Source organism: Aspergillus campestris, assembly GCF_002847485.1.
Source record: "Aspergillus campestris IBT 28561 chromosome Unknown P168scaffold_14, whole genome shotgun sequence".
Classification (NCBI taxonomy): domain Eukaryota; kingdom Fungi; phylum Ascomycota; class Eurotiomycetes; order Eurotiales; family Aspergillaceae; genus Aspergillus; species Aspergillus campestris.
The window spans coordinates 465,873-487,111 of NW_020194349.1; the positions used below are offsets into that span (position 1 = coordinate 465,873).

The 21,239-nt window shown below is 47.0% G+C and overlaps 6 protein-coding genes across 6 annotated transcripts; 2 read left to right on the forward strand and 4 right to left on the reverse strand.

Moving 5' to 3' along the window:
- Positions 1-5,951: 5,951 nt before the first annotated feature.
- On the reverse strand, positions 5,952-6,959 carry P168DRAFT_313368 (GNAT family N-acetyltransferase; the record flags this gene model as incomplete). The annotated part of the gene is made up of 2 exons (XM_024839655.1): positions 6,096-6,959; positions 5,952-5,995 (listed from the first exon to the last, which is right to left on the reverse strand). The coding sequence occupies exons 1-2, from the start codon at positions 6,787-6,789 to the stop codon at positions 5,952-5,954; spliced, it is 738 nt and encodes a 245-aa protein (XP_024689146.1). The 5' UTR covers positions 6,790-6,959.
- A 715-nt stretch (positions 6,960-7,674) lies between these two features.
- P168DRAFT_293433 (class I SAM-dependent methyltransferase) lies at positions 7,675-8,487 on the reverse strand. Its single transcript, XM_024837807.1, has one exon. The coding sequence runs from the start codon at positions 8,382-8,384 to the stop codon at positions 7,725-7,727; it is 660 nt and encodes a 219-aa protein (XP_024689147.1). The 5' UTR covers positions 8,385-8,487; the 3' UTR covers positions 7,675-7,724.
- A 5,218-nt stretch (positions 8,488-13,705) lies between these two features.
- P168DRAFT_330363 (uncharacterized protein) lies at positions 13,706-15,061 on the reverse strand (the record flags this gene model as incomplete). Its single annotated transcript, XM_024841579.1, has 1 exon — positions 13,706-15,061. The coding sequence occupies one exon, from the start codon at positions 15,059-15,061 to the stop codon at positions 13,706-13,708; it is 1,356 nt and encodes a 451-aa protein (XP_024689148.1).
- Positions 15,062-16,612: 1,551 nt separating this feature from the next.
- Positions 16,613-16,981, reverse strand: P168DRAFT_69677 (uncharacterized protein). Its single transcript, XM_024842109.1, has one exon. It carries the CDS (start codon positions 16,898-16,900, stop codon positions 16,670-16,672), a length of 231 nt encoding a protein of 76 aa, XP_024689149.1. The 5' UTR covers positions 16,901-16,981; the 3' UTR covers positions 16,613-16,669.
- A 370-nt stretch (positions 16,982-17,351) lies between these two features.
- Positions 17,352-17,695, forward strand: P168DRAFT_69675 (uncharacterized protein). Its single transcript, XM_024842108.1, has one exon. It carries the CDS (start codon positions 17,447-17,449, stop codon positions 17,660-17,662), a length of 216 nt encoding a protein of 71 aa, XP_024689150.1. The 5' UTR covers positions 17,352-17,446; the 3' UTR covers positions 17,663-17,695.
- A 1,599-nt stretch (positions 17,696-19,294) lies between these two features.
- P168DRAFT_322166 (uncharacterized protein) lies at positions 19,295-20,934 on the forward strand (the record flags this gene model as incomplete). The annotated part of the gene is made up of 5 exons (XM_024840537.1): positions 19,295-19,372; positions 19,429-19,440; positions 19,491-20,248; positions 20,318-20,490; positions 20,537-20,934. 5 exons carry the CDS (start codon positions 19,295-19,297, stop codon positions 20,932-20,934), a joined length of 1,419 nt encoding a protein of 472 aa, XP_024689151.1.
- Positions 20,935-21,239: the final 305 nt, after the last annotated feature.

Here is a 21,239-nt window from a genome sequence, read left to right on the forward strand (position 1 = left end):
TACTACATTAACATCTGCTCTATTCTCTAGAAGCAGCTGTACAATCTCCCTGTGACCTTTTCCAGAGGCAGCTATGAGAGCAGTGCCAATCATCTCATGTGCTGTATTGACATCTGCTCCATTCTCCAGAAGCAGCTGTACAGTCTCCCTGTGACCTTTTCTAGAGGCAGCTATGAGAGCAGTGCCAATCATCTCATGTGCTGCATTGACATCTGCTCCATTCTCCAGAAGCAGCTGTACAGTCTCCCTGTGACCCTTTCTAGAGGCAGCTATGAGAGCAGTGCCAATCATCTCATGTGCTGCATTGACATCTGCTCCATTCTCCAGAAGCAGCTGTACAGTCTCCCTGTGACCTTTTCTAGAGGCAGCTATGAGAGCAGTGCCAATCATCTCATGTGCTGCATTGACATCTGCTCCATTCTCCAGAAGCAGCTGTACAGTCTCCCTGTGACCTTTTCCAGAGGCAGCTATGAGAGCAGTGCTAAAACGCCCCACTGTATTGATATCTGCTCCATTCTCTAGAAGCAGCTGTACAGTCTCCCTGTGACCTTCCCCAGAGGCAGCTATGAGAGCAGTACCAAAATGGCTCACTGCATTAATGTCTGCTCTATTCTCTAAAAGCAGCTGTATAATCTCTCTGTGATCTTTTCCAGAGGCAGCTATGAGAGCAGTGCCAATCATCTTATTTGCTGCATTAACATCTGCTCTATTCTCTAGAAGCAGCTGTACAGTCTCCCAGTGGCCTTTTCCAGAGGCAACATGGAGAGCAGTGCCAAAACGCCCCACTGCATTGATATCTGCTCCATTCTCTAGAAGCAGCTGTACAGTCTCCCTGTGACCTTCCCCAGAGGCAGCTATGAGAGCAGTACCAAAACGGCTCACTGCATTAATGTCTGCTCTATTCTCTAGAAGCAGCTGTATAATCTCCCTGTAACCTTCCCCAGAGGCAGCTATGAGAGCAGTGCCAATCATCTCATGTGCTATATTAACATCTGCTCCATTCTCTAGAAGTAGCTGTACAATCTCCCTGTGACCTGCTCCAGAGGCCACATAAAGAGGTGTCTGTAATTTCTTGTTCTGTATATTGACATCCGCGCCTCTATTGAGGAGTAGCTGTGCAATCTCTCTATGGGCTTCGTCACAAGCGAGGTGGAGAGCTAGGCCTAGATATTCTGTGTGTGCATTGTCATTTGCGTCATTGTATAACAGTATCTCTACTGTATTATGGAGACCTGCAAAGGATGCATAGTGTAATGGCTGTAACATCTGGTCCCTTAAATTCGACCATTTATTATTAAAAAAAAAGATTAGTGAGAACAGTTTAGTCCAAGCCGTGAATGCTGATTTATGCTGTCGAAAGAATTCCAATATCTTTGTTTGCACTTCTTGATCACTCTCCACAGGCTTTGCGTGATCCATCCAGTAACGTGTGGAGTATGGCACAAGTGGGAATTTAGACGTGATATTGTCAATTGGACTCCGGTCATCTAGAAATGACAGATATTCCAAGCAGGCCAGTGTAATTGTCTTTTGTGCATTTGATATATTGAATTGTCCTTGCCAATTGCCCTCTCTTTTAGACTTGACGAGGAATTCCCTTGCTGTTAAGTGAATAAATGACAGCCTTGAGTCGTGGACACTGATAAAGAGGCCGCATAGGTTTTTGACGTTGCTCTTGAATTTATTTCTTGGCCACATGTGAGACATTAGGTCGGCGTGCGAATTGAACCCTTGCTTATTCAAAGCTATTGTCAAGGCTATGTTGGCTTCGTCGAGGGTTAGGGGCCGCATTGCGCCTAGGACAATGTGGAGGAGGATTTCTGTCTGATCTCGATTCTTGCTGCGATTCAAGATCTTTTCATATGCATCTGATACCTCGGTAGGTATATCGGAGAGGAAGGCTTCCAGGTCAGACCGTCTGCTATATTCACTTGGACTCTCCAAGATTATGTCGAATGTAAGGTGCAGCCAAAGGTAGGTTCTATTCTCCATACTTTTCAGTCGGTCGGCAATCTTTTTGCGATCATCCTCCTCAAAGTCGCTCGTAATTATATTCACTTGAGTGTCAATGACTAGATTGATATCTTCGCTAATCTGGGCGGAATTGTCATCACCGTCGAAGTGCATGTACGCACTTGTACCTGAGAAGCCTTTGAAAGATAGCTCCAAGCTATCATATGGGCGACTAGTGATGAGAAATTTGATGCGCGAATGTGTATTAAGTGGCCTCTTGCGTCGGCAATATAAGTCGTTCAAATTGTTCATCAATTGCCGTCTGGTGTCTTCACTGCACTCGTCCAGGGCATCAAGGACACAGACTATTTCTCCAGCCTCTGATGAGCAGTCCAGAAAGATCCGCCACAGCTCGGAAAGGTTTTTGGTAAGGCTTTTACCATAACTCTTATGGCTTTGCATTGCATGGCGGATAAGGGTCCCGGTTGAATCATTGGTGAAGAGTTGATGAAGTATTGCGCACAAGGCATCCGTAGCATGCATCCGCCCCTGGTGTCCATCCTTGAAAAAGAAGTAACACACGGTTGACGTTGAAATATTGTTGGAAAGTCGCTGCTCGTCGATCATGGCTCGTGACAAGACTGACTTGCCACAACCAGGACCAGCAGAAAGCCACAAGAGATTGGAAGTGTCGCTGTTTTGCCATTCCCGAAACTTCTGGTCGACAAAGAACCATTCGCATGTTCCATCCACTTTTGTCGGATTAAAATTTTTGTCATCTTCATAGTCGGATGCAAGATTCTGAAGAAGTCTCTGCTGATTCTTGTCTTCGTAGATCGTTTGGTTCTGTTGGATACTGGTGTTCAAGATCGCCCGAATCTCATCGAGAATTGTCTGTGACTTTAGCATCTCTTGTAGTTGGCGATCCCTGTCCTTCTGACATTCATTTGTTTCAACTGTTCCAGCGCAGTGGCGGCAATGCTCGCTCGAGGCAGTAATTTCCGCTTGCTTACTATCCCAATCATTCCAACCAGCGACAGTCTGCCATGCACGTGACAGTTGCGCAGTAGAGAGGTGACATATAACACGCGCCTGGTACTCGACAATGTGCGAATAGAGTTTAGCCAAGTGTTCCAAAAGCAGTCTGTAATCCTCTCGGCGCGAGGAACCGAGAAATGTCTCCTCAAAGATCCTCCAGTAAAACTGGGTATCGCAGCTTGAATTAAAGCCTTTCAGCATGGCATCATTTGCCGCAGTGCCGCTCGTGAGTAGCTGTAACAGATATTAGATACGTTAAACCGTCGAGTATGCGCCCACAAACCGGAAGAAGTAAAGAGGCCCCGGACCATGCCAGCGCCCCGTAGGGCTGAGTGCTGGCAGCAGCCTTTACTACAGGTTCAGTCCAAAGAAGGAATTTCACCAATCTCTCAGATTGCTCTCGTATTCTGATCTCGTTCCCAAATAAGGAGGCTTTCCACTGCTTCTCCTTGCGATTGTCCAAAAGCAGCTGAACCGTGGATTCGACCGACCACGACGTCGGGTCGTCCACATTGATTGTACCGTTGGGTTGCAGTGAGGCCAGGTGCTTCATGTAGTCTTTCATCAGTTCAGGCTCCCTGGTGTATACCATATTGTAAGCCCGAGTCCATGTGTCAAATTCGTCGGTCGGTTGAAACGGGTTCTCATCGAGAGCGGTTGACGGGATAAGGGTGGCCTGGGGGTCGGTAGTGGCGTTCGCAAGCTGTAGATCAGACGGTGGACCCAGCCCAGAAGGCTGCCCGGTGGTCGTGAACCTGGAAGGGGATTTCGCAGGTCCAGGGACCTGACGACTTGGGATTCTCAGGCTCGAAGGCGATTCAGCACGACCAGACTCTGGACGGGTTGGGGTTGGAGAGGAGCCCTCGCCATCTGCCTTCGACCCGAATATGGCGGCCTTTCCCTTTTTCCAGCCTTGTTTGAACCGGCCCATTGTTTTCTCTTCTTTCTCGTGAGTTTGTTTTGTTTAATTTCTGAATTGCAAAGTGTAGACTGAAGAATCGTTACAGATGGAGTAGTTGTTGGAGGAAGCGAACGTATCCTCATGCGAGCTTGAGAGGCTGAGATGACCAGGCTGAGAGACGTGGGTGGGAAGCCAATCAATTCTGCGAAAGCGGGGGAGGAAGAGGGGTTACATCTCCCAGTCTTTTTCCAATTATATTTAGCAGCCCAACACCCCAAGTTTGATGCTAGAAAACAACCTAACTCGCTGTTCAAGAGTTGGGATATCACATCACTGGATACGGGCCGTTCCGAAGGACGTAGATGGGCTCCCCCCACAGCAGTCAACATTCCACGTAACAGGAGATTATCTCTTATTCTAGAGATTTTGCGTACATATCCAGGAAGGGCGAGCGGATTTCTGTCGCAACATTTTACGAATCATCAGAGTCAGCGATTTTGTGGTCAACAACATAAATCTATCCATGTAATCAACTTAACTCACAGGTGGGACACTGAAATATGTCGTATAAACCCGTCGCTGTTCCACAACATTTCGTAGGATTGAAATATTTCAAAGATATCGAATCACCGCCACACTATACGTACCCCAGATACTCGTACGAAGGAACATTCTGTGGCATCATCCCACGGTGTTACACATCACTCACAGTAATCCCAATGTTCGTCGTGACGACAGATTAGAAACCGTGTTACCCAGGTTGATCGGATGGCCCTAGTCTTCCGGGTTGGGTTTATTCCGGATAACAATACACTATTTGAACTATTAGTGAGAGAAATACGCGTCTGTATCGCCAACTCGGATCCCTATCCTACAGGCTCGGGTGAACGATGTCCGTACTCCGCAGTGTCGTCAATCCAATAACCCAACAGACGACTATAATGGTGTGCCGAAAGCACCATGCCCACGCTGGCTGGGATGTCTCCGACATAGCCTGCGCGTTTATACTCCAGCACACTATACATGGGCGTCATTCACACTCTCGACCAGTTGATTTACAAAGTAGAAATCAGAGATTGGAAGATAAGGCCCCAGAGAAGAGTTACCTCGGGTTTCAATGAAGCTGGGTCGTGTCATCCAGTATTGGACCAACCTCCTACCAGGATCCAGTCTTGATATCTGAAAACAGTTCGCGACAATGCGTGTCCTTTCCGTTCTTCCTATCGCCTCTTTTCCTTCGGTCAACTGCTTGGGTCTATTACGGATCATAGAGGTTCAACCATTTCGTGGGTGGGTGGCCCAATACCTGTGTTTTTAGGGATTACAAACGTTCTTCCCTGGAGATCAAGCTAAGGTTCACAAGCGGAGCACTGATCCTTGGCAGTAGTTGTGTTTCTGGGCTTACGAGTTAGTTTGGGGATCTATAGGAAAGTACAGCAATCCGGCCAATGCACTCTAAGGCTCAAACTATTACCACAACCATCGCACATACAGCCCGTATCAATACACCATTAGGTTGGACCGTTTCTGTCGAGTATACTCCGCAATGTGAGTCCCACGCCCGGCAAAAGTCCAGGAACGGCACCTTGTGTGGTTAGAATCATCTTCCCAACACGGAACTGAGGAACTGCCGTCCTTCCCGATGTGGCCACCCTCAAGGCTCCGCCATAGCTCTGTATAGCAGGCGCTCCGTCGATGTTTCCCAATTTGCCGCCGGCTCCAAGAAGCCTCCTACGCTGTTATATCATTTACCGGTCACGATCCGCCCACCTCACGCAATCGCTGGCTGTCGGTCTTGCCCGTAGGTATTGTGTCAATTGGGACGTATGCGCTGGATACCATGTAAGCTGGTACCATTTCAATGAAAGCTCCATCGAATCTCATGGTATAGACTTTTTGGACTGTAAGACACTGTTCGCCAACAGTGGAGGCTCTTTCGCAGCCACTGATGGGTGGCCTAAAATGACGTTGCTAGACAAAAGACTCATGTGAAAATATATATCAGTCATTGATATGCCCCACGTTTTATGATTGCAGCTGAATTTGCAACTAGGCTGGTTCATGCAGTCGCTCCTAGTATAGTTTCTTGTGCCTTGCAGACAACTTGTGGAGCAGTAGATAATAGTGACCCCTTCATGAAGCTATATACATAGCTATGACTATCACCTGGCAGGGTCTACAGTACACTCCCATTCCAGCTCACTAGGCTCCTTCCAATAGTCCGTCGCACTTGAAACAAACCCAAGCTTCTTCAAAACCCTTCCACTCCTCTCGTTTTCCCTCTCGGTCTCAGCAATAAATCGCAAGACTCCCCTTTCACCGACAGCCCACTGCATAACTGCCTTCGCTGCCTCCTGACCCACACCTGTTCCCCACACCTGAGGCGAGAAACCATACCGTAGCTCAACCATTTCCCGCCAGGAGGGTAAGGCTGGATCTCCGGGCTCCCGCGCCGGCATGGAGGTTGTTGTTGCGTCACGTACTCCCGCATAGCCCACCCATTCAATATTCTCGAAATAAACATTATCCGGGCCAGCAAGTCGCACCAGGTCTTGACCGCGGAGAATTATCAGCTCACTGCGATCATCCTGCACGCGTGGATCGGATCCGGGCGTGGATGGCATGCGCCGCCCCACGGCAAAATCTCCCATGCCCCGCGGTTTCCAGCACCGCCCGATATCGCGCTGCTGTATCACCTCCAATGTCTTTGAGTCGCTCCACCTTTCGGCTGGTAGGTGGTGCCCAAAAGCCATTTCGCAGAATGCTACATTGGCATGGAGATCGGAGTAGAGAGCTCGGTATGAGGCCAAGGAGACTGCGATTGGCGTGGGAATTATGATCAGTCGTGGAGTAAGGAGGACGAAATCGTCGAAAGGATCTTCAGCCGAGAGAGTCATTTTGCGCGATTAGTGGCGTTGAATGCAAATGATAAATCTGGCGCGCGGGGTATATTATGTTTTCTTTCTTCTTTGGTTGTGGGTCGTTTTGACTTGCTGCTTTAGTGTTGTTTTATTGTGGGTGAGCTTGTCGATGGATCAATAAAGTGGGTCACGATATTTCTTGACAAGTCGGACTAGTAGGGATGGTAAAATGTCAACATATCTGTAAGACGTCAATTTCATGGTGTTGTTTGATATAGGTGGGTTAGTTCCACCTAGACATCTTATAGCCCCACCTTTAATTCGCCTTGGCGGCTTGACCAATAGAATCACTACTATCCCACATTGGTTGTTCAGTTTTTATTTCGAAGTAATTATATTTGAAATATCACTATCGATAAAAGATCCAGGGATACCACCTAAAGGGCTTTTATATAGACAAATCAAGTGGTAGCATTGCCTTCGGAAATCCGGACCGCCCCAATCTGGAGCCCGCAAAATAACTAGTTGGTCAAGATATATATATGTACTGAGAGCGGGCATGCTTATCAACTCTTTTGACAGTGAAATAGGCAGCTACAGAAGACAGCGGTTTTTTTGCCTGAAGCAAGCCTGTCAAGCTGATTTGGAATGCCCAGTTCTTGAGTAAACCTGTCAAGCCCAGTTCAGTATCAGCAACGAAGCTGGAGGGATTTATACCTGCGAATGAACCGCAAGTGGGCTCCACGGTATACATTGGGGTATCAGCGATGTCCGCCTCAACAAAAACAACGATTCGGTACCTTTGTGCTGTGGCTGCCAATATAAGGTATATAGACCGTCCTTTTGGCGCTGCGAGACGCAAATAACGATGAACAGAATGGCAAGGAAAGTCAAGGATGGAATCGAATTATCAAAAAAACTGTTCATCCTGCTTAACGTTTACATAACTTCATAATCCTTGTAGCCTCCCATTACGTAGGAGATGCCTTCTTCTGTGCCATCACCCACATAAATTCGGCATCAAAGTCCGGATCACCCTCCTCCAACTTCCCATCGCCTGCGTGCAATACCTCCGCCTGCAATACATCAAAACCAGTCTCTTCCAGTATTGCCCGATTCTTATCCACGTCATAGCTACTCCAGAACATTCCATATCCGAGAAATTCGCCATGGATTTCTGCTTCATCCATCGTCGCAAGATTCAGCACAAAGACACCTCCAGGCTTCAACCAACCGTATATCTTAGTGAGCATGTCTTTGAGCGTTGCCCGCGGCAGGTGAAACAGCGTATAGAAACTGACTATCCCATGGAAACTCGCCGGCTCGAAATCCAGGGCAGTCATGTCGCCTGCAACCAGCTTCGCCCTCGGACACCGCGCCTTGGCCATCTCGATCTGCTTGGTGGAGATGTCATTTGCGACTACTTCCGCGCCGTGCTCGAGAAGCATTTTCAAGATAGGCACTCCGGGGCCGCAGCCGAGCTCTAGGATGGAGGGCGATGGTTGAAGTTTCGCGAGGAGCATCTTGGTGTATCTCTCTCGCGGCGACTTCTGGCTATTGACCCATTCTAGGTACCATTCTGTGATGTTGTCGTAGGCATATTCGACAATATCCCTCGCTGTGTTGGACATTTGTCCGGAGGGCTAGGAGTGAAGATTGGCGGGAAGAAGGAGTGGATATATGTGGAGCACCGTTGCAACGGTCAATAGTATTTATAAACTTGATGATTCTTATTCCTATGAAAAGCGTTGCAAACAGTTACAAAACATCCAGAATCCAACAACAACATGAAAAAAAAAATCTCTGCACGTCAGCTGACATGCCGGCGGATTACATGTCTCACAATCCAACATATACATCACGATAAGAAACAAAGCGGTGGACGAGATGTGTGAAGATTGCTAACCGAGCAGGTGGTTGACCTGGTGGAATATTTGAGTGCCATGCAGTACTAAGCGTGTATCCCAATCTCCACAAAAGCTTTTCAGAACCCCCCCTGCGTATCGGATCCGTATGGTATAGACATGATGTCATTTTATTGAATTGGACTGGCCGACACCTTTCCCCTCTATGTGGCGTCTATCGGAGTGTTCTATTTGTCCTTACTCGCGATGAGACAGGTATTATCATTGGGCGGATAAATCTTCCTCCAGAAGAATGTCGTGTCTGCTCTCTCGAGGTGAGACAAAAGGGTTAACATCCATTGTTCTGACACGACTTGCGACGTTGGTAGGGCGATCATCCAGCTTTAAATAAGTACCCCCCCACCGATCACATTAAACCCTGGTCCCAGTAAAAACCATGATGTGATCTGTAGCCGAATGAGAAGTGAACTTTTACAACACTAACCACCGACTATCAAGGGTGGGCAGTCTGTGTGGCAAGCCATCTGACCGACTCTAAGTAGTGATGAGTGTAGCCCTAATCATAAAAGTGGCAATGTTTGAAATGAGCTGCTTTCCGTGATTGCAATATGTTGAAGGATTGATCCTAGGTTTAAAAGAAGATTTTTCTAAGATATCTAAGATATATCTTTAATTAATCTCAATAATAAGAATAAAAAGAAGAAAGACTTATCATTTATTAATCTAAATTTATAAAATCAAAGCTTTACCCAGAAATATAATATAGAATTTCTAATATATATCTTATTGATTAATCTAGCAAATTAATTTATTCTATCTAGAATAGATTAAGAATTCTTATAGAATTAACTTATCAATCTAATTCTTGACCTAAATTCACCCTGAAGACAGACCAGGGTGGATCTAGATCTGGATTAACACAGATCCTTTTGAGGTCTAGAGATACCCAGTTGGCAGTGTGCTAATTGGAGAAAATCTAGACGCATTTATGTCAGGTTACATGAATCAGACAGCTTGAACATGGACATGTAAGTGAGACAACATCTTTGGAAACCAAACATGGCATAACATCTTTATAACCAAGGGAACTGTTAAGAAGGCCACCAGGAAGCGTATTAGGCACTACATCATGGCCGTCCAAGGTAGCTGAGTTAACACCCAAGATCCTAGAACAAGAGAAGTAAGCCAAGCTAAAACAGGTATAGAGACCGGAGAATATTTCTCTGACCAAGCAAGGTCCTCGCTAGAAAGACCCCAGTCTGCGACGTAAGTGCCGGTTGGTACAGTTAGGTTACGGAACTTTTGACAGTAGGGGTTAATCAGTGCTAGTGAATAAGTTAAAATGATAGATGAAGAAGACAGGAATCTGTAAAGTGTAAATAACTACCGAGCTTGATCTGGACAAAAGTTCAATATTTAATAATATCATTAAGCTTGAGAAGATAACTAGTCACCCACGTATAAATAAGCGGCTCTTCTTTTTCATGCTATTTTTATTGATACTATTTATTTATCTACCTGGTGTCATAATTATAGACTACCTGATTAGCCTATTCCTTCCTGCTGGGAAGAGCAAGCAACTCCCACAAGCTGGAACTTCTAGCATGATGGGGTTTTAACGTCACAGAGGGGATTCGAGCTATTGAATTCTGCGGCTAATATGTGATCCTGACCTTGAGGCTGTGACTTTTATCTACAGGCTACTCACTTTTTACGCTCCGTATCCCAAGGAAGGTCTGCTCAGACCTGCAGCAGACATCTCAAGACATCAGACCTTGCTCAGCTCTCAATTACTCACTCTACGGAGGAGTCATGTGACAGCATAAAGAGCTGTACCCAGAACCAAGAGGTGCATAATCCAACTTGTATTTCTCATATACCGATTGTAACTTCCCACTATTTTCAAACGTCAAATCCAGAAACGACTTGCATTGCATTGATTGAACGAACAGACATACTGCGTCCGGCAGCCAGGTAGAATTGCGGAGAATAGTTTCGCTAAGATATTCATAGCTGTCAGATAATGTGTTCTTTGCCAACCACATGGACAAGGAAAGAGAAAGCCCCTCTGAAAACATGAAAAATGTTGAACTTACTGCAACTTATCAGAGTGCAGAGCCCTGGAAATATTCCCACGCCTTGTTCAAATCATCTATTCCTTCGGTAAAGGCAAGGAAATCACGAACAGTGCGATCCCGCCTGTCCCCAGAATGTCCCAATTCCCTTTCCACGAGTGAACAGGCGTCGTGTATTTTCTCACGTGTAGCATCATCCACTGGAATATTCACTCTTGCATCGTTGATAATGTTCTGCAGCGTGACCCAGTCGATATGGATATGTTCTATTTGCACTTGGAATGACGATGTCAGCATGTGCCCTCTGAAGATCCCGCAAATAACTAACAAAGCGACGTGGGGGCTTACCTGTAGTGTTTCCAGTAGTCTGCTCCATAGTTCAGAGGCCTGAGAGAGAACACTTTTTGTTGAATTTGCTGATTATTAAGCTGATTGGATTGACCCGGCGATTCTTTGAGAAGTAGATTCGGGTTGAGCAACGCCTTTGAGACGAGGCTGATTAGGCTTTAAATACCCAAACCGGAATGCCCTTCTCGCTGAACACCAGAAATTGTTAAAAAGAAAAACAAAAAACAAAAAAGAAGAAAAGAACTGGAATTTTTGTTGTCTTTTCTTTTTGTCGGTAGATTGGTCGCCTGATTGTGTGAAAAGGGGAAGCTCCACTACGCCTTTTGCTAGCTGGCTAGGATACACATCCACCAAGGCCAGCAGGATGAATTCATTGACAGACATACGTCAGGGGATTATCCACTGTGTGTATAACAAGATGTAAGATGAGGACACATGGTGTTGGCTGTGAACTGACCGTACTTTTGTCCTTGATAGGTACCATTGACAATGATCAGCCCAACCCTGTTCATAGCGACTGGAGCTAGTAGCCCACTCGTGATTCCGCATTTTCAGAAATCTAGGAGCCAACCGGAAGCTCTTCCCAATGCCACGCGAGTCTTCGCCTGCGAGCCTGCAGTTAGCTATTTACTCTCGGGAGGGCTCATGCCGCGTACTTGGCGAGCTCACTTGGTGATCCGACAGGGATCAAGGCCGCGTTGCCAAGCAACACTGTACGGAGTTCATAAGAAACATCCGCGGTGCCTCGCCCAAGATAAGTGAGGCTGTCTGTTCTGGCTTACCATGTCAGGAAAGAGAATAGTCAGGACATCAGCATTGTGACTCACAAGTGGGCCAGTTCCTGGTTCACAGGTCACATTATCAGGGTGACCCACCCTTTGGAGTCGGTGAAAATGGCCTCGTGTGTAGGGAAGAGTGACGGGTGTAATTTCCACTGCTCACTCGAGGGCGATTCGGCCGAACTAGACTGGTGAAGAAAGGCAGAAGCCCTCCCTCCGTCGCGGGCGGATGTGAACACCCCTGCTGAGGCTGATAGTACCGTTGGGGAGAGGGAAATTAGTTCAATGCACGCCAGAAACACAAAACACAGACTTAAAGCCTTCCGGAGCGAGTCACTGATATTCACATTTGTCCATGTTACCAATCTAGTCGTTAACCCAGGATGATCACAATCTCGCGCGGAAAGGTAGATTGCCCTTGTTTGGTCGGCTGTCTCCAATGCGACCTCCCAGTTCAGTCTTCAGTCTACTCTCCATCGGCGTCGCCCAGGCAATCAATCGGCTTCCCTCGGAAAAATAAAAATTAAGCAGCAAAGACGATAGGTCCCCGGAGGGCACATACCTCGTGTTTCAACGAACGTGGCTAGTGTTATCCAGCATGAACAAAGTCCGGACCCTAACATCCGGGCTTACGATCTAAATATTGCTGGCAACAATGCACCTTCTTTTTTTTGTTTGTTTTTTCTTCTTTGTCTCTTGCCCTTATGATAGAATTCTGCCGCACTGTACGATCATATAGATTTTGTTTTCTATAGGTATCTCAATGTCGCCGTTTCGTAGGTCCTGGAGGCTTGCTGATCTGGATGTCAGATTAAACTTGAAAGTGGAGCTCCAACCAGTCAGATCAGTGGACTATCGGTAGTCCTGAAAGAGACTCGGGAGCTCTGTACTAGTCGTTCTTAGGACGATGAGGTAATTGGTCGGTTCCTGGGCCTTAGGGCACGTTCATCCCCGTGCCGAAGCAGATCCCTATTTGACTCTGAAGGGCGATGATTTGGGGATACCTCTGTTTACCATCGTCTTAATTACAATTGAACATCGTGAATAGAAGGATCATTTTTTAACTGTATGTTAATATGCATGGAAACAGCGTCGCCACTCAGCTGTCGGAACTCTAATCGCCCGATCAAATATTGCAATGGCCCTGACAGCCCAAGAGACCCCCACTGTATCCCTCATGATGTCATTCTCAAATGACTCTTAGACACTAGTGTTTCAGGCCTGGTCCCTTTTCTTGGTAAGGCTAATACTAATATTCCTTCAGGATCGCAGGTGCGTAAGAATATGTATTCATTGTAGGTACGGAGTAGATCCGGTCGAAGTATGAGGCGCGCATGGGAGAACGGGCAGGAGTATGTGACCATCCATCAAGCGGGATCTTCCCCGATGTATTAAGAAGAATTAAGCGCCCTGACTATGAAATATCCAATTCGGACGACCGTTGGTTTTATCAGATGCTGGTTGAGTGGTTGATAAGCACTCACCGCTTGTTCAGCCTCGCTTACTCTTTTTCTGGCGGTGTTGACGGAGGTTGGGCATCAAGGTTGCGCCACAGTGGAACAAAGAAGAAGAAGAAGAAGAAGAACACAAGCAGAACAAAGAAGGGACAAAAGTATACTAACCAAGGCCTAAGAACAAAGGCCTGAATGTACTTGCATGACATTGACACTACGTTTAGCTCCATCAACAATTCAATAATAGGCAATGAGGTCTAGTATATACCTCCAAGACACTAACTACAAATCAAAAATCAAAAATCAAAAATCAAAAAAAAAAAAAGGAAAGAAAAAAGAAAAGAAAAGAAAACTCCCAAAGACCTTTTGATCAACGAGCACTCCCTCTCCTGAGACACGGAAATCCGAGACTCTTGGCTCGGCCTAAAGCTTTAACACTCAAGCACGGGTCGGATGGCTTGTCGAAGCGCCGGGCGGTCAACGCCACTCTCCCCTGGCAACCTAAGCCTGGACAGTCCAAAAGAAAGTTGAATTTCTTCGTGGGGGTTGCACAAAAAAGACGACCAAAGATCGTCCAGGTATCCCCGATCTTCAATCGACAACCGCGCTCCGGGTTTGTAACACAAGTCCCGGACGGGTCGCGTATCGAGCCACCGAACACTGGACAATCGTTCCGGAACAAGTGCCCCGAGGACAGTCACCCACTGATTCGTGGGATCCCGGCCTAGCCAGATAAAGGCATCCGCGATCACTTCCAGCTGGTACAGCTCTTTTCGGCCCAGCGCGATGTGGTGGTTGAAGATGTCAGCCAATTTGGTCTGCCCTTCAGGTGACCAAAGTTTTGCCCGCATGATCGGGGTTGCCAGGTCCACCGTAACATAGTCCGAGCCTGAAACATTGACTAGGACGCTCTGCAGGGTGTCCAGTTTCGCTAAAGTCGCTTTAAGTTTGTTGGGGGTGTGAAGGTCCAGGGCCTGCAGAAACTTCCAGAGGGTTTCTATGTCTCCCACGTCGTTGACCATGCGCCCGGTTTTCTCCTGAGCCCATTGAAGCATGGCAGACTCGAGTGAACTTTTGGTCGCAAAGTTGGTGTTTGCAATCACTAGATGTTGCGCGTGATACGCATAGATCTTGTTGAGACACAAGTCTAGCGAGTCGACGATGCTGCTCGCAATATTGTGAATATCAATTTGCTGAGAGGTTGCCGGACACTCGGGTTTATAAAGCAGCCCATGCGTAAAGTCGGACAAGATATCCCAGGCTTTCGATCGCACTTGAATCTCGACCGGGACCGTTTGCCATGCACTGTCAAGTGGGACTTGCTCTTGCTTCATCCTGACACGATAATGCACTGCACGGTAAGTCGCATGTGTCTGGCGATACGCGCGATGAGTGTCGTGCCCCTGTTCGTCCCCTGAGATGATCTTTTCTTCCCGGAGGTCAAACTTTTCGCGGATCATTGAGCCCACTTGCTCTATCTGGAGCGAGGCCGGTAGGGTTATGCGGACCCCGGCGAGGTCGACAATATCACTGTTGATTTGCTCATGGTCGCGATAAGAGCACGTTGGATGACGTTCATATAGCTTGTTCTTCAAGCTATGCCGGGATTTCACCCGATTTGTGATCCCGAAGTTGATGTCGGGCCCAAGGGATGCTCTGCATAGCCTTGTCGCCGCCAGGGTCACATACTCGTATAAGCTTTGATTCTGCTCGTATAGAACCAGAAAAGATTCGATGACGGCAACTTCGGGTGGCTGTCGTGTGATCACAATTGAAGTCATGGCCATGTCTGTTCACTTTGGTGACGACTTGAGCGCAATCTGGAAGACAGGGAACGGGGTCAGGTAATTTCAGGTTTTATAGGCATCCAGGACCTCTTCGGCGTTTCTGGCTCATTAAAATTGCTTTGCTCATGCCGACCATCGTACGTCTTTATAGAGCCCATGTTGATGGTCTGAGGGCTGCAGTGGTAACGATCCGTTCGGTGAAATATAATATGAGCACAGTGCTAATTCGCGATCGCTGTGGTTCAGAATATGACGAACCAAACATCTCTGGACACGAGGAGACACTTCCTGCTCTTTGCCTTTGCCACAACCCGCTGTTGCAGTCTGCAGCTTGCCCGGTTACCAAGTCATGGTGGGTGAGAAATGCCATCTATTGATGGGCTTGAACCACAGGTGAGGTGCTTTCGAGTCTGAATGTCATTGTCGATGGAATCCCCGTCCTCTAGAGAGCCTCCGTTATGGAGGATCGTATCTGCCGTTGGGCTTAAGTACATGCATGAAGGAGTGGGGTAATCATGTGGTTGATATCTCAGAACCGTGGGGTTGGCGCGAAAGTGTGAACATGTTCGAGCAGTGGAAGAAGCGTCCAATGATGGAAACCCAACTGCTCAGTGCAATATAACTGGTGCATGCAAATCACAAATGTTTGGGCCGATCACTGGCAGCATGCATGTTTAGAGGGGGCATGGCTCCTGAGAGATCGCTTTAACCGATTCAATTGCAGCGCTAATACGGGACCCTGGTCTGACACCCAATCTTTGAGCCAGGACTATCTTGCCGGGGGTCTTGTCGAATCAGAGCTACGTGACTCTAACCAGATTCAGTTGTTTCATGCATTGAAGACTCTACTCTCCCATAAATGGGGTATCGAGGGGGCTTTCTTTCCCCACCATCCCGGTTCACCATCTGCCAAGGCTGGGTGTGTCGGATACAATGGAGCAGGCAATGATGACTTTGGCCTGAAGGTCAAAACGCCCAACCTAGCTTTTCTCCCAAGGGACACTTTTCGATATACACGAAATGGAAGGCCAACATTGCAGCATGGTCTTATGCTCGACTCCTGAACCAAAACTTCAGCGAAGATGTCTTATTGCAAACCAGTCTCTGACTATGGGTATGGAAATGTGTAACGCTCTCCCTCCTGGAGTCACCCTCCGCTCACCGTCTTTCCACGTATGTAGTCTTGCTGCATGAAGCTAATCAACTTTGTTGTGCTATTCGCCAAAATGAAGATAAGACAGTTCTAAGCAAATCAAAAACACGGCTGCCATGCACATTCTCAGCGGAGAATTCAGCACTGACTCGTAATATTTGACTATATTACCGATTTCCTTTGGTGTCACTTATTATTGTTGAATTGCAAAGAGGGCTACCCATGGAGCGTGAAGGATAAAGTATTGTAATCTTGGTCTCTATGGGCTATCCTTTGACGACATTCCAACCCCACCCCGCCCCCCGAGGGGATTTTGTATTGAGATAACAAGTGTATTGTTGCGGGCCGGCACTTGGCATAGTTCTTTTATATAGACACAACCAAATGACATTATAGCTGTAATGTCTGATATTCTGGGTGGGTATATAAATCTACTCTTGGCGTGTATACTTAATTTAAAAAGCAACAAGCATCCCGCAGCCTAAGGAATAGACTTCGTACAACTCAGCTCCAGGGTATGGTGTCTCCTCCGGAAGAGCAACATGTGTCAAACCGATGTTCGCCGCCCTCATCTTCATCTCCCCAAGAATTGTCTTCAGCACCGCCCGATAGGACGCCAACAGTCCAGTAGTAAGAGAACAACCCCGGCCGAACAACCAGATTTTCTTGTCTAGTAGACTAATCATCTCCACAACCTGCGTCCTTGTGGTCAAGCTCAGGCTCCGCACCTGATGAGCGCAAGTGGTTCGGATTCGGCAACCAAACCGTGACCTACACGACTGCGAACCGAAGGCATTGCAAGATACCTATCTTCGTTTTGGCGAATAGCACAACAAAGTTGGTTAGCTTCATGCAGCAAGACTGTATACACACCCAGCCTTGGCAGATGGTGAACCGGGATGATGGGGAAAGAGAGCCCCCTCGATACCCCATTTATGGGAGAGTAGATTCTTGCATGAAGACGACCATGTCATCCGCCGAGCCACGTTCATTTGATCAAAGGATGCTTTTTGCGCAAAGTATGCTCGCACATAGATAGACATTCAACAGTGAGTTCCCATCTACCAATGTGTCAATGGAGATATATGTACTAAAAATCACAGTTTGGAAAGGGGCAAGAGAAGTGGACACATGCATGACTGCATCCTCAAGGATAAAGCCCGAAATCTATAAGTGACGGAGTTAAAGCTAATTTATTGCTACGAATGTATGACCTGGTGCTTGAAAAGTGAATGGCATGGCATGATCACTGTGCGAAACACATCCAGGCGTGGAACGACCGCCATTGCGGGGTCATCAGCTATTGCCACACGGTCATTCGACCCAGCTACTATCCTTGGTGCCTTTCAAATGAGAGTCTCCCAGCTAATCATAGGCCGAAGTACTGGATGTGCAGTGCGGATTTGAGGAAGCATATCGTAACAAGGCGTATCAGAGAGATCCAGTAGCTAACCAGACAATATATCTGTACCTATTTTGATTTGATGGAATCGGAGCGTGAATATTGATTCCATTTACATGACGTACATGAATGAGCTAATGGTGTGGAAGACAAGGGCAAAAGGAAAGAGAGAAGCTAAGACTAATCTAGCATCCTGGACGGGAAGGACGAAGAGCCAATGCCAAAGCAAAAGCCAAGGAAGATCCAATTCCAACATTATGAACCACATCAGCTCCTGCACAAAACCAAATATCCTGGATAGTCTGGCCATTCAAGCAAGCACACGTGATATCTCAGTCTCTACTTCTCCTTTGAGTTCTCTCCATTCTACAATCATTCTCCTCTTAGGAACAGCGTTCGAAAGGTAGTGTTCGCTTAAAAAACCACCTTCTAGCTCATTCAACAAGGGATCTATAACTCAGGCGAGAGCTGGAGCAACGCGAAGCAAGGATGCATAAAAAGCCCCTACTCCGAGGCGGAATCAGGTGCTGAAGGGCTAAGGATTAGGACAGGATCAAGTCACATCCCATTCTCCTCACAAGCAAATGAGCTCAAGGGTTCGAGAAAGCGCAGGCCAAGGTTCCACTCAGCGTATCACACGGTCAAAGGCCAGAAAAAGTGACAAGTCGTGGGTTATTGGAGCCTCTCAATCCGATGTATTACTTCCTAAACGCAGGTCGTCGGCTTGTCCAAGAAATTATTCCGCTTGTGTGGCCATATAGTATAGCTCTCTTATGACGTAGACTATCGCTTTTGCCACTCATTATATGGGTTTTAGTCCTTGGTAAACTCGATAAAATCTTCTTTGCTTCTTACCTGCTACTTATTGCATATCGAACGCATACCGAACTTTAAAATCCCACCTCTGGTGCGCGTTGGAGTCCCTTCTTAAAAGATTATTAATGTTTAATTGATTACAATTTGATTCAAACAGTTGAATTATCTCGATGAATAAATTATGAGACTAAAATGGTATTTCTGTAGGTTAATAGAATACTTGTAAGGATATCAGGCCCATGAAGCCCGACCAGAATGCCAATTCGGTATTCAAGTGCAGTGACTGGCATTTGTCAATTCGATGTGTCAAGATTGGTAGATTGACACCGACATGGTCAAAGATCACACTAGTAATAGAAGGGATGCATCTTTACTAAAAATTTAATTGAAGAGTATATAATTATCCCAAGGTAGCGACCAAAAACAAATTGTTGAGGGCTGGGGCTTTGGCATGTAATTAATATACATTAAAGGTCAGAAGCTAATCGCCAAGATGTTCCCAAGAGGGTATCCCGGGTTGGGGTTAACCCAGGAGGGTGTGGTAGCATATTGAAGGTCAGTGATATTTGTCGACTCCTTCAGCCCGGACAGCACAGCCCCGTCAACAGCCTATAAAATTATAGCATCCTTGCGATGACGAGGCGATGCTAGCTGCACGACAATGAGGCTGGCGCAGATCTCATGCAGCCATTTAGAGTATTTTCTGATGATCTCGCAAAGGGCCTCGATCTTCTGGTTACACTACATAAATAAATAAGAAGCCTAGGGCTGATGGTTCCCCGCGCTGCATTTTTCTCCACCATATTGGATCTTATACATTCTGTTCATCAATGTAACCTATTAGTGGCCTGCTAGTACCACCATGGGAATCTGCTCTGCGCAACCTAACTGTACGGTGCCCGATAATTATATCGTACCTTTCGATGCTGATCCTGACATTGTGAGTAATAATTCGGACCGCTGCTTGACCACTAATATACTGAGATCTGCATCTAGGCTGGAACGGGGGTAAGTGTCGGCATATTTGATTAATTACTACCTAGTAATAACGCCCCCAGGTCCTCGCCGCGTTTTTTATTGGCGTATGGTCGACATATATCATAATCGCCTGGGGTTACTTCTTCAACGATCGCATCTCCGATGACTGTCTCTCTGACTTTGACCGGTGGATCCGACATGGGTCACTTACTCTGCCAAACCACATTCGACAATGGATTTTCAAGAAAGAAGCCCAGAAATGGACAGGCTCGTCGACAGCGCTTATCAAAATCTGTCTCATGATCAGTGACCAGCAACTAGTAATCGGCACCGCAATGCTCCTCATCGGCTTCATCACGCACTGCAACATCCCACAATATTACTTCGAGATAATCGCAGACTACGGATGGGTAACGAGCTGTGTTTACCAGACCTCTGTTATGGTCACGTACCCCGTATTCCAGCAGAAACCTGCGATGCGCCACTGGCGCGCGGCGTGGATGACCTGCCAGGCCGGGTTTATTTTCATCTGTCAAATCCTGACCTACCACAAAGACTGGCTGTTTCTATTCGGTACTCCAACGAAATGTATTTGGGAGAACATGTCGACGGGATACGTCAAGGGGTCACAAATGGTCCAGCTGATTGTCACCTTAAGCTTCCAGGTATGGAGTTACCTATTCGCTATGGGCGTTTTCTACCCCCGTTATGTCGGATGGACCACCTATTTCCTCCGTGCTGTGAGGTATATCCTTCGGCTCCCGACGAGGTTTCATGTCTGGTTAAGCAGGAGGTGGAAACGCCCAACACGGTTACAGAGGGGTGTGCTCGCCACCACGTACGCAATTTTTATTACTGCTCATATGATATGGCAAATTTTTGCCTCCTCGTTGTTGGAAATAATTAGGGCATTCGCGATGCTGCTTTGGGGATTCTGGTGGATTACCGGGTACAGAATGTCCGACGACTCCTCTCGGGTCGAGGCAATGCAGGGAAGCGAGAATGAATGGTCGACTGGGCAGATGATGCCTCTGCTTATGCTCGCATTGCCGTTGTTTATGGCAGTTGAACTATATTGGGGTATGCCTTGTGTACCCTATCGCTCGGACCCAGCTAAAGGTCACAGATAATACCACAGAAAAGCCGAAGCCGGAAGATACGATCAACATCCCTCTCCGCACGCGCAAACGAAGCACAATAGACAGTCTTCTATGCAGCACACATTCTCTTATCTCCTCATCAGCAGCGTCGTTACTGTCTACCTCTTACACGCCTCGGACCATCAGTTCTTGGAACCTAGATGCGCGCGAAGTGTTCGAGTCGTACTCTCATGCGAGGGGTCTCGATTCCGACACTGTTGATTTGGAGACATGGCGTCCGTCCCTGTCAGGGTCGCAAGAGGCATTTTTCGAGCTGGAGTATCTGACCATTGAGAAATTGTGGTTTCGAATATTGCTGGTTGTAGTTAGCATGGTGGTCCTGGGTGGGTTTATTACTGGCGCGCTGTTTGGATATGTTATCTAGCGATGCACAGGGGCATGGTGACATGGAGTATTTAGAAAGCTATGAGCAGTACTACCTATAGCAAGATCTATGGCTACCTCCTAAGCTAGCCGGCTCTCATAGAGCAAAAATTATAACATGGTCCCAGAACTAGCCAGGGCTTTATAGGAGAACTCCACGTCCCTCGACGTAGGGACTGGAAATGACTCAAAGGCAGTACAGTACATTACACTATGCAGTGATAGACAGGTGCTTTGCAAACGATCTCCGTAATCACCGCACCAGAAAGCTGCCTTTGCCATGGCCTCACGTGACTAAGATAACCC